Below are 12876 nucleotides of genomic sequence, written 5' to 3' on the forward strand. Positions count from 1 at the left end.
ACCGGCCGTTACAGGTGCCACGTAATACACATTCCACAATTAGATTCATAAAGTTGGAAAGGGCCTATAAGGTCACCGAGTCGAACCCCCTGCTCAATACTCAATGTGCTCTTACAGTGCAGTTGTAAGAAATTGTTCTTTTAGTGTGGCAGCACCTACACTTTGTAACTCCCTGCCTCTTGACATCAAGCAGGCACCTTCGCTGTATTCCATTCGGTGCCTGCCTGAAACTTTTTTTGTTTAGGCAAGCCTCTCCAGACACACAGGCATTGAGGTGTTTTAATCTTTTTAGTCTGTTGCTGTTTTAATTGCTTTAAAAATGTTTTTTGTTACTTGTTTGATCATTTTAATGTTTTTTCCCCATAACCCGCTGAGAGGTTTTCTACAATCAAGTGGTATATAGATTTTGTTAAATAAATAAAAGTCCATCAATTTCAATGGGTCTACTCTGAGTAAAGCTAGCACTGGATCCCCTCCCCCGGGGGCTAACACAGCCAGCTATAAAGTTGCTCTGTTTGAGGTTAGCCAGTGCTGAAGCAACATTTCTGGGCTCCCTTACGGTACCTTTGTTGGAGAGCTCCCCTGCTGTCTAGAACAACGTGATTGCTGACCCACTGGACAGCTCCCTGGCAAGGGCAAAATTCTGAACTGCACAGGAGCAACAGTGGGAAGTTCCAAGGCTGAAGTTTGGAAATTTAGCCTTGGTAAACATGTAGCCCAAGGAAGGGCAACCGCTGGCGCCTTCAGATGATGTTAAGACTCCAACACCTGTCAGCCCCAGCCAGCATGGCCAATGGTCAGTGATATTGGGAGTCGGGAGTCTAGTGACACCTTGAAGTCCCCCAGGTCTGTCATCTTTGCTCAAAGGAGCATTCCGTATTGCATGCAAGAGACTGGTTTAACAGTCAGTCCCTCTTCCCAGGGAACTCTGGGAACTGTAGCTGTGTGAGAGGAGCAGGGGGTCTCCTAACAACCCTCAGCACCCTTTGCAAACTCCAGTTCCCAGAATTCTTTGGGGGAGAAGCTGTGACCGTTTAAAGTGGTATCGTAGTGCTTTAAACGTACGGGGCAGATGTGTCCCTGCAGTAGGGCCTTCTCTGCTGATCTGAAAGCGTTGGCTGGCTGATTCAGGGGTACACCTTCAGGTACCCTATTGGGAAGTGATATAATACTGCTTTCAATGGACAGTGCGGACGGAGCCTTAGTTTCAAGGCCTGGAGCAAAAGCCAAGCTGATGGAATGAGAAACGCGTCGCAGAATGACCTGGTGAGCCCGGCTGTCGGTAAGAATCCAAAAGTCCACCAACAAACAACATCTGAACCATTTTTTTTTCTACCTTTCTGAAAGAAGAATTGTGTTTTGTTTTGTTTTTAAAGCTCCAACGTTATTGGCCGCATTAACACTTTTTTTTTTTTTGATTCATGCAGAAAGAGAAACGTTGGGTACAGGATTATTTCATCACTCCTCTTTTACAACATCGGCAAAATGAACACAGGAGGATGGGAGGGGAATAAAGAAATACAGAAAAGGGGGGAAGGAGAAGAACAGCATTTGAGGAGGAGGGAGCAGCGGACACCACAGGGGCCCAGCCGACAGTCCCGTCGATGCTTCGGATTGTGCCTGTCGCCAGAGGGACTACAGAAGATGGAGGAACGAAGAGGCAAAACGCAGCCAAGAGAAGGGGACATGTTGACCCCCTTCTGCTTCAGCTGGGCAGCAGAGCAGACATTTATACGTTTTTGGGAGGGGGGGATATTTTCTTCTCTCCTTTTTTTGGCTTAAATTTCTTCTGTGAGTGACAGCACCCAAGCAGCATGTAAACCTTACTAGCATCAGCTTTTTCGCGCCGTCGCTTCCTTTCCGGTAAGACACGAGACTGAAAAATGTTCACAGCAGCAACATTGGGGATGGGTGGGGGGCGGAACCCGACAAATAAATAGGTACCGATCATTTAGAGGCAACTGAAACAAAAACAAGGAAAGGAAAAGCGCCTCGCTTTCTCAACATGCACAAACACACAAATGAGCAGAGAGCGCACCGTGTCACACACACACACAAAAATAAGCCCCATGTGCGCGGGTGGGCATGTCGCAATGCAACTGAGTACGGACCCAAATGATGATGTGGAACATCGATTTCAAGTGGATTTTTTTTCTTTTTCAACCCCCCCCCCCAAAATACACCTCCCCCCGGTTTTAAAAGCAAAAGCTAGTTGCAATTAAGTCATCCACCCTGACAGTTCCGACTCAGTCCAACAGCAGCCAGACATGCCTTAACAGGACCTAGATCACCAGTCTACACATTTTTCCCCCCACAGTGAGAGAGATGTCAAACGGCACGTGTTCTCAGTTCATTCAAAACAAACAGACAAAAATTAATGTGCGAGAGGATTCTTCGTGGCCTCGAGGAAATGAAAAGGTCTTTTCTTCTTCTTCCCCTCCTCCCCTCCCCGTTTCTCGTCGTCGTTAAATGCAGACGTTGGCAAATGGAGACAAGTTGGTTTTCGAGCGCAAAGTGGTTTGGTTGACGTCACACTCCAAGCGCACCCCTCGTTTGCGTTGAACGTGAAGGGCCGGCGTACGTCAGCGAGAGTCTGGTCGGAGGGGGGGTGTTGATGGCACTAGAAGGGGGGTCCCTCAGGTATGTCTGAAAACAAATGCATTATTATTGTGGTTGATGATGATAATGATGATTTAAATTTGTATGCCGCTTTTCCATATAAATATGCTCAAAGCGGCTTATAACAGAACAAAAATACAAAGCGGTAACAATCAGATACTAAATGACTTCAAAACATAAGAATCCAACAAATAACTCAATTTGGTTACATGACTGTTATAATATTTTTTATTTATTTATTTGATTTATATCCCACCCTTCCTCCCAACAGGAGCCCAGGGTGGCACTTTAATATCTAAAGTCATCATAAAACAAACGATCGATCAACTACAACGTATCAGTTAATGTCAAACATAATAAAAATTCAAATATAAAAATACAAGAAAATATTGTTATTATTATTAGTAACTGCATGTATATCCCACCTTCTCTCCAAGGAGCTCAAGGTGGCATACAAACATGGTTCTCCTTCTCCTCATTTAATCCCCACAACAACCAGTGAGGTAGGTCAGGCTGAGAGACAGTGACGGCCCAAGGTCACACCTAGTGAGCTTTATGACTGAGTGGGGATGTGAACCCAGGTTTCCCAGGTCCTAGTCCAACACTCGAACCAGTTAAAAAGAAGTTTGGGGTTTTTTTTAACGGCCAGAAGCATTTGGACTTGATGGGCATCACTGCACATACAGACAAAATATTGTCTCCAGTGCTAGTCCTACTTGGAGTAGACCCATTGAAACAGCTAACTTATGTCCACTAATTTCAATGGGTCTACTCCAAGTAAACATTGGCTGGAGACAAACCAACTTAGCCAATTATTCACAGAAATCTCACAAATCAGACAACAGGCTGAAAAATGTCATCTTATTAGTTAGCGAGGACCTGTGCTTTGATTAAAGCAGGGATTTTAACAGGATTGCCAACCCTTCAAGAACCCTTGCAAGGAGTCAAGGATGAGTTTATCTGTACCTAAATAATAGTAATAATAATCAGTAGTTAAATTGACAGCAGCATAAATGATCTGTAGCTGTCAGGAGATGCAACTCAGCTGGAATTGAGAGGCTGGTGGGTTTGCATGGGGAAAGACCAGACGCAGAGGGGACCCTCTGTGCTTGCTAGACTGTCCTTCTGACCTAACCTGTGCTGACCTTCCTTCAGCTGGGTAAGCTGATACTCTTCGGGGTCGCTGACCTCATTTCCTGGCTCATCCCATCTTGTTCATCCCACTTCAGGAGAGAGGAGACGTCTTTCCTTAATCTCTCTCCTGCAAACATTTCTCTGTGCATCTCCAACTTGAGTTAGCTAGAAGTAGGATCTTTCCAATCCGGTATATTTCCTACAATAAATGTAAGCTGTCTTGTTTTCTGAAGCCCAGAGTCTCTGTGCAATTACATCCAGGGTAAAGTGTGCCCTGTCACTGGGGATCCTGTCGTGGTTCAGCTTCTGCCAGAGTTCAGCTCCAAATGCCAACCAAAGCTGCAGACAGCTCTTTGTTTCAGAGATGCGCCCACTCACCAAAGCGTAGGACTGTGGACTATACGAGTCCGTCGTAGAGGGAGAGCGCCTGAACGATGGAAGGGTCAGCCTTGGAGCCCTCTTGGAATTCTTGCAGGGTGAGTTTCCCGTCGGCGTTCTAGGACGAAGGAACAATGAAGGATCAGACCGGACAGGGTGGGCACAGGCAGCTTCTTACTGGAATGATAGCCCACCTTTCCTCCAACGAGCACAGGAAGGTGAGCATTGGTCTAACCCAACCCATTTTTTCATCGCAACAACCCTGTGAGGTAGGTTAGACTCAGAGAGAGAGAGAGAGAGAGAGAGAGAGAGAGAGAGAGAATGATTGTCCCAAAGCCACCTGCTGAACTTGATGGTTGGGTGGGGATTTGAACCCGGGTCTCCCCAGCCCTACTTCCTGGAGATGCTGGGGGTTAAACCCAAGGCACAACTCAGTGACAGGTTCAGTCCCCAACACCTCCAGCTAAAAGAATCAGGCAGCGCAGGGAGCTGCCTTTTAGAGTCAAGCCATTGGTCCATCTAGCTCAGTGCTGTCGACACGGACTGGCAGCAGCTCTCCCTGGCTGTCGGGTGGGGAATCTTGCCCAGCCTTTGCTGGAGATGGCAGGGGTTGAACCAGGGGCCTTTGGCATGCAAAGGAGGCATTCTGCACCAGGAGTAAGGGGCTTTTCGGCTGAGGGCCACATCCCCTCATGGGCGATCTTCTGGAGGCCAGATGTCTACGGTGGGCGGGAAGAGAAGCAAAAGTGGGCGGAGCCAGAGGCGCGACTCTTACCTTTTGTACAGGAAACAGAGGAGGATTGCACAGGCACCTACACCCTCCCTGCTCAATCCTCCCTCCGGGCAAGCAAGAAGCACAATCACAATCCAGTCAGGCGAAAACGCCAGAGGCGTCTGGAAAGCTAAGCCTGTGAGGGGCGTGGCCTGGGGAGAGTTCCGAGGGCCAGCCAGAGAGACCCAGAGGGCCACTCTTGACCCCCCAGGCCTAAGGTTTGCCACCAAGTTGTGATTCTTCTCCTTCCGGCCCAGCCCAGCCCCTCTCCGGATCCATTTCTGCACGCAGGAGGAGCTTGGCACATGCGGGGACAGGCCCAGCGGCAACCCAGGGCAGAGGAGCCAGTGTGCTTGAGGCAGGCCCAGATTCGTCAATGCAGGGCGTGGGCGCCATCTGTTGGGATCTCTAGCGCAGGGTGGTGGGGGAAAGGGAAGCCCAAGGTTGCCCCAGGGGGAAAAGGCATCTGAACGTAGCTCACTTTGTCCATCATGGCAAAAATCCGGTCCACCCTCTTCTCTGGCGTGTTTTCCTCTTCAGGAAGCTCCACAGTGTTGCCCTGTGGAGAGGAAGAAGAAGAGAGGCGATTCACCCTCCGCTGCCTGCCAGGCAACTCCACAGGCCTGGGACGTCCTCCGAGATCTTGGCTCTCCAGCTTCAAGCTCTCCTCCACCAACGTAGCTCCGACGCCCCCCCCTTTCCCACGGCTGTTGCTCCGCGTCAGTCCCTCCCCACTCTCTTCCACAAGAACCTAAGAAGGGCCCAGCTGCCGGATCTGGCCAAAGGGGCCCCATCTAGTCCAGCCTCCTGTTCTCATGGGGGCCAACCAGATGCCTCAACGGGAAGACCTCAAGAAGGACCTGAGCGCAACAGCAACTCTCACCACTTGTGATTCTCAGCAAGTGGCATTCCGGGGTATCCTGCCTCTGACAGGGGAGGGGAAACCTATGAAGGGCCTGGCTAGATCAGCCCAGGGGCCTATCGAGACAGCCTCTTGTCCTGGCAGGGGCCAACCAGTTGCCCATGTGAAGCCCACAAGCAGGACCTGAGGGGAAGGAGTACTCTTCACTCCTGCGGTTCCCAGCAACTGGTATTTCAGAAGCACACCACCTCTACCTATGGAGGCAGAGCACAGCCATCATGGCTCAGTAGCCACTGGTCGCCTTCATGAATTTGCCTAACCCTCTTTCGAAGCCATCCAAGTTGGTGGCCACCACTGCCTCTCATGAGAGCAAATTCCATAGGTCAACTAAGCATTATGTCAGGAAGTACACAAGAACTTATGTCCAACTGTAAGCTCTCTGGGGCAGAAGCCTTGGCATGGCCATGCTCCAGAGAGCCGCCTCTCCTTGCTGAGGGCTGCGTCCCTATTCAGGACTGACCATTGCCCTGCCCAACCTAGCAGGGGAAAGTCACCTTCCTGTTACTGGCCTTGCAAGTAAGTCTACAAAAAGGCTTTAGACCCAGGAGGCTTCTATTAGCCCAGTCACCAAGCCATACCTAAAAGCATATAATGTGGGGCACGTCAGCATAATAATGATGATAACAATAGCAATAATAATAGGAATAATAGCACTTATCGCTCAAGCAATAAACTTGACCAGCTGATGATGATGACTACGATGACAATAATAATAACAACCAACATTCCCATTTACAAAAGCACCCTTGCCTGATTGCCTGGAGATGGGTTTTACTCACCCCAGGTGATCAAATTCTACTCTTCTAGAGCGCAGCCTACACTTGCCCTTCCCTCTATCTGGTCCTACTTTCCAGAAATGGCAATGAGAGCATCATTCATCATTAGACACTCACCACCATCTGGTAAATAGCATCTACAATGTCCAACATCTCGTTCCTGGTGATGTACCCATCATTGTCGAGGTCGTACAGTTTAAAGGCCCCTGAAACCACAACGAGAAGGTTAGGGAGAATTACGGCTGACGGGTTGTTTTTTTTGGGGGGGGGGGTGAGAAACACATAGCTAATGGCAAACATTAAGTTCAGACAGGCTATCAGTGAAAACTGAAGAGGCAGTGTGACAAAGTGGTTACAGCGTTGCACTAGGGCCTGAGAGATCAGGGTTCAAATCTCCACCCTGATCACGAGCCAGTCGCTTTCTCTCAGTCTAACCTGCCCCACAGGGTTGTTGTGCAGGATAAAGACAGGATCTAAATTCTATAGTAAGTAAATTAAAATGTCCATGCAGAGGTTAATGGGCTCAGGGCTGGGGCATCTATACGATCTTACAACAAGTGAAACAAGCTTTAAGCAAGCTGCTTGCAGAAAGGAAGTGGCTCAACGCAAATGACACATTTCTGCTTGGCTGAGGGCATAGGAGAGGAGGTTTCAGATGCCTGCCATTTATTTTACCTTATATATTTGGAATGATTTATAGACCCCCCTGAATCAGAAAACCTCTCTCAGCGGTGTACATAATAAAATGAGGGAAAATCAGTAGTTGAGCCTCTGCTTTGCATGCAGAAAGTCCCAGGTTCAATCCCTGGCAACTCCAGGCAGGGCTGGAAATGTCCTCTGCTTGAAACCCTGCAGAGCTGCTGCCGGTCATTGCAGACAATACTAAGCTAGATGGACCAAGGTCAACTTCACACGTTCCTGTTTAATCGAGCCTCTTCATCGGAACGATGAGGACTAGACTCTTACTTTATTTTGAGGGGAAAGGGCCGTAGCTCAGTGGTTAAGCATCTGCCTTGCCCCTGCCTGAAAGCCTGGAGAGCTGCTGCCAGTCCGTGCAGGCATCAATGCCCTAGTCCTACCTGTTGCGCATGCCATAGGAACCCTGCTGAAAAGGATGTGTAGCCAGCAAGCCAAGGCTGAAACAAGGGCCGGCAACGGAAGACACCCAGTGGACAGGGGTTGGCAAGGCGGTCCCACTCGCCAAGAGAAAAGGAAGGAACCAAATTATTGGGGAAGGGCCGTAAGCTCAATGCTAGTGCGTCGGCCTTGCATGCAGAAGATGCCAAGTTCAATCCTGCCATCTCCAGGTAGAGCTAGGGGGAAAGTCTGCCTGGAGAGCTGCTGCCGGTCAGTGCAGACAATCCTAAGCTAGATGGACCAAAGGTCTGACTCAGGATAAGGACTTCCCTTACATTTCTACGCTTGCTCCTACCGATAAAACAAAGATAAAAATCTTTGTGAAAACAAACATAAATAGCTACATTTTCTTCTGGGTACGCCGCTTGCCGTGGGGAAAAAAAAATCCAACCCTTTGCTACAAGGGCAGAACAAGAAGCCAGCTCAGAAAGAAGGCCAGGGGTGCCCTCCTCATGTTGATCAACTACAGCTTCCATCTTCCCTGGCCATCAGGGAAGGCTGAGGGGGTTGGAGTCCAAATACCGGGGAGGCTGATCCTTTAGAGCAAATGAGGCACTGCCCCACCAACTTTAACCTGCCCGCCTGCATTCCTACTTGCCACCAGCCCAGGGGTGCTAGCATGGCCTGTCAGCCTTCCTCCTCCTGTGTTGCCATCGTAGAACTCAACCAGGAAGAGAATGGGGGCAAAACTAGAATGAATTGGCTCTGCCTATCATTGACTCTGGCTCCGCCTACCGTTGGGCTCCCTGTCTTCCGCCCCACCAGTAGTGCCCAATGGACAGCAGCAACCACTGCCAACCACACCTGCAGGGTACCATACTAGCTGCCCCTGCTGAGAGAAAGAGGGGAAAGGGTAAGATCCTGAGCTCAAGTGGCCCACTGCAAAATTCAGGTTTGCCCTGGGATGGGCAGCCGGAGTTGACACCCAATTCTGAGGGTGAATGTCCCAATGCCCAGCGTTTCGTTTGCAAATGCATCCCATCGCTTACACCGCAGTTTCTCATCCAAGGTTCCTCGGGAGGTGACAGACAGGGCCTGGATAAACTCGGAAAACTCGATCCTGCCATCCTGCAAACAGAAAAGGGGATTCGGTGAGACTGGGATCACCTTGAACCGGGGTTGGAGGGACAGTTTTCAGGCTTTGTAAGATCCACTTTTGAGTGTTTTTAGAGTATCTTTCCTGTGTTTTTAGAATATTTTAAATTGTAAGTGTGTTTAAAACTTGATTTTTAGAATGCTTTAAAATGCTTCCCCCCCCCCCCCGGTTAAATGGTTTATTTTTATGTTTGCCTCTCTGGGCTCCTTTGGGGAAGAAGGGTGGGATGTAAATGCAATAAAAAAATATTCTGAATTAGCCATGTTTATTCATTTCAATGGGTCTGCTCTGAGTAGGACGAGCACCTTTATTTCTATGTACGCATTTCTAAATGGGAATGATTACTGTTAAAAACCCCAAATATCCTTTGGTTCTTTCTTTCTTTTGGCAAGGCTTTATTTTTGAGCCGAGAGCTGCGTCGTAACATTCGGAGATTCATGAAATGAGACGGGTCGCTGCAATCCAACCCACGAATTTCGTTCAGGAACTGCAGAATCAAGTCAGTTCGCATCAGCATCCGCAGAAATCAAATCCCTCCAGCATCCCGAAACGCAGCCTAGCAAAGAGATGGTGTCTCCAGTTCCCAACCTCCTTGCCCCGCTGAAATAAATAAATAAATACACCTCTACGGTTCTGCAGAGGTGTGTTCGTGATCTTCGCTTAAGGGCGAGTGTTTCTCAGCCGGGCACGCCTCATTTTTGTGTGTCCCCTTTTGAAAAGGAAAAGGGCGTATTACCATGCTAGAGGCGAGGGTGGTGGCAGGGGAGCGGAGAAAGGCAGCCATTTAGAAAGAGCAGAGGCCTGACTAGCATTTAGCTTCACTACAGCTCCTCCAGTGTGTGCGTGTGTGTGGGAATTAAATCTGGTCAGCAATGCAAAAGCGCACCATGTAATTCCTGCTGCAGATAATTCCAGAAGAGGCCAGCTTTTGCCAGCCAGGCTTTTCTCCGCGGCACGAAATGTCTCTCAAACCCCCCTCCTTCCCCGCCCTCTGGCTCTGAGTATTTCCTCCCCTCTGTAATAATAACAGAGAGAAAAAAAATTAAGCCCCAGGGACTTGGCTGTGACAGGCGCCAATTTTGTGCCGCAGAAGTGCCAAGGGCTGGCTGTTCCCCCTTCCGAGAGGAGATGGGACTGGAAATCTTTTGGGGGGTGGGGGTGTTTCCATAAACGGCGAGCTCCGTTAACGCTCTGGAGAGGAGGAAGGATAAGGGAAGGAGGCAAGAGGTAGTGTGGCCAAGCGGTTAGGGTATCGGACTGGGAGACCAGGGTTCAAATCCGTGAAGCTCGCTGGGTGACCTTGGGAGCCGGTCATTGCCTCTCAGCTTAACCTACCTCACAGGGTTGTCATGAGGCCAAATGGAGAGGGAGAGGAACGTGTATGCCGCCTCCAGCCTTGGAGGACAAGCGGGGTGTAAATGCAGTAATAAACACATGAAGTATATCACAGAGGAAGGCCGCGCCCTTACTTTGTTTTCGTCGAAGACGTTGAAGACGAAGGTGGCGAACTTGGTCGGGTCCCCAAAGGGAAAGAACTGCTTGTAGATTTTTTGGAAGCCGGCCGCATCCAGCTGCCCACTGGGACAGTCCTTGATAAAGCCTTTGTACCTGCGCAAGGGAGAAAGTGGGGGTGAGGAGAGCTTAAAGCACATCTGGAATCTCTGCGAGGCGGCTGTGGAGGCCACATGAGGCTGTAAGTCCCGCTCAGAGCAGACCCACTGAAATGAATGAACCTAGGCTAGCCATGCACATTAACTTCAATGGGTCTACTCTGAGTAGGACCAGCCCTGGATATCACCCATGGGATCCAGCTTCCAGAGAATCTCAGCATATATATATAAGGTATGACCGCACTAAATATAGATAGATAGATAGACAGACAGACAGACAGACAGACAGATATTTAGTGCGGTCATACCTTTCCTCAGTGGTGGCGGAAGCAGATTCAATCTTGCCAGATCCTCTTGGCAGCCATCTTTTCCTCAGGGCATCACTGACAGGTGGCTTTCCAGTTGCCTCTTGAATGCCTACAGTGTTGGACAGCCCACCACTTGCCGAAGTCATTGGTACCATTATCATACCGCTGTAACAGCTAGGAAGTTTTTCCTGATGTTCAGTCGAAATCTGGCATTCATGAGGCAGCTAGACAGCCACCTCTCGAGGATGCTTTAAGTTGGATTCCTGCATTAAGCAGGGGGTTGGACTCGATGGCCTTATAGGCCCCTTCCAACTCTACGACTCTATGATATTGTGTTCCTGGAGGGCATTCCTGGGAGGAAAATGGCAGCAGCCAGTGGGGGCCACTCTCTTCCCCCCGCCTACATGGCCCGGAATGATGCAACATTCAGGCTTTCTGGGAAAGCAAAATACTTTTCTTGTCTGAGCGTGAAGACAGCATAACAGCTCAGAGACGAAGCTAAAAAGAATCAATAAGACCTGAGTTCGAATCTGACTTCTGTCATGAATTGACAAGGTTGGCTGTAGTCAAGCCTCTCCCTCAACCTAAGCCTCGCCCCCCAATCTGCAGGGTGGGGATAAGAACATCAGAAGACCCCGGCTGCTGGAACAGGCCAAAGGGGGCCCATCCAGTCCAGCTTCTTCTCCTCACAGTGGCTGACCAGATGCCCCCAATGGGAAGCCTAAAAGCGGGACCTGAGCTCAACAGCAACCCTCCCCGCCTGTGACCCCCAGCAACTGAGAATCAGAGATATCCTGCTTCCAACAGTGGAAGTAGAACTTAAGAAGAGCCCTGCTGGATCAGGCCAAAGGCCCATCTAGTCCAGCACCTTGTTTTCACAGCAGCCACGCAGATGCCTATTATGGGAACCTCAAAAGGAAGACCTGAGTGCAACAACAGCACCCTCCCCTCTTGTGAGTCTCATCAACTGGTATGATGACTGTGTTTTAGCATGTTTTTAACTGTAACTGTTTTTTAGAATGTCTTTAACTGCTTTTGGAATGCTTTTCCTTTTCGCGTTCAGTTGTTTTTGTCGATATGTTTGCCGCCCTAGGCTCCTTTGAGAGGAAGGGTAGGATATAAACTCAATCAATAATAATATGTTTGAGAGGCATCCTGCCTTGGACAATGGAGGTAGAACACAACCTATCGTGGCTAGTAGCCATTGGTAGCCTTCTCCTCCATCAATTTGTCTCATCCTCTTTTAAAGCCATCCAACTTGGCCTGATTCATCGGGGCGTGTCTCTTCTTGTCCCCTTCGTTCCGTTCTGCAGCAGCTTCCCCCAAGGGGCGCACTGCTTCCATCAGGGCACCATCCGCCGTGAGGGGGTTAACGCTACATCTCCACGCGCCGCCGGTCTCCCGCAGCCGGCAGAGCATCCCGTGTCCAAATGGAGACAAACCACACTGACAATCCTTAATTTGCAGCGGGGGCAACGGGAACTGACGGCCAAAATATTTACTCACTGGGCCCCCTGTTCCCCCGGCTGTTATTTCTGATTTAGGTAACAGAGCTGCAGGCGTTAGAATAATATTTACAGGAAAAGGGACCTTGATGAATGCTGCAGCTGTCAATGAGGGATTCTGGCTTACCTTTCCGGTGCAAGGCTGCCTTGGTCAGAAACATGCCATTGGAAGGGTTGTGTGTTTTTTTTAATAGGTAGCTCACTTTTCTCAGCTTCGCTCTTCTCCATATAAGCTCACTTGCCGAGGAGAAGAGCTGAGTGTCTGGCTGGAACCCCTCTTCCCTAACTGGCTTCGCAGATGGGGCCCAATCCTGCCTTCATGATCACAGGCGGTTTGGAATCCCAGGGATGATTTCACTAGTCCCAGTGTGTATCACCATCGTCATTAAGATAAATATCATCACTATAGTTGATCACGAGGACTGTGAACTTGTCAAGGATGATCAATTCCTTTGCACAGTCATTAACCAAAATGGAGGCAATAGTCAAGGAATCAGGTGGCTAGGACTGGGGAGGGCAGCCATGCTGGCTGGGGCTGGTGGGAGTTATAGTCTGGGGACTGAAAGCTTGGGAAAGACTGAGCTAGATTACCGCAATGCACTTTATGCGGGGCTGCCCT

At 49.4% G+C, this 12876-nt stretch overlaps 1 protein-coding gene across 1 annotated transcript in view; it reads right to left on the reverse strand.

Moving 5' to 3' along the window:
- Positions 1–327: 327 nt before the first annotated feature.
- NCS1 (neuronal calcium sensor 1) overlaps positions 328–12876 on the reverse strand; it is a 41577-nt gene continuing 29028 nt past the window's right edge. Inside the window, exons 3-8 of the mRNA XM_061604127.1 lie at positions 10304–10442; positions 8728–8806; positions 6719–6807; positions 5385–5462; positions 4132–4249; positions 328–2646 (exon numbers count right to left, since the gene is read on the reverse strand). Of these exons, the coding sequence (XP_061460111.1) occupies positions 4151–4249; positions 5385–5462; positions 6719–6807; positions 8728–8806; positions 10304–10442 (484 nt within the window). The 3' untranslated portion in view covers positions 328–2646; positions 4132–4150. The remainder of the gene's footprint in view (positions 2647–4131; positions 4250–5384; positions 5463–6718; positions 6808–8727; positions 8807–10303; positions 10443–12876) is intronic.

Source organism: Rhineura floridana, chromosome 20 (assembly GCF_030035675.1).
Source record: "Rhineura floridana isolate rRhiFlo1 chromosome 20, rRhiFlo1.hap2, whole genome shotgun sequence".
Taxonomy (NCBI): Eukaryota; Metazoa; Chordata; class Lepidosauria; order Squamata; family Rhineuridae; genus Rhineura; species Rhineura floridana.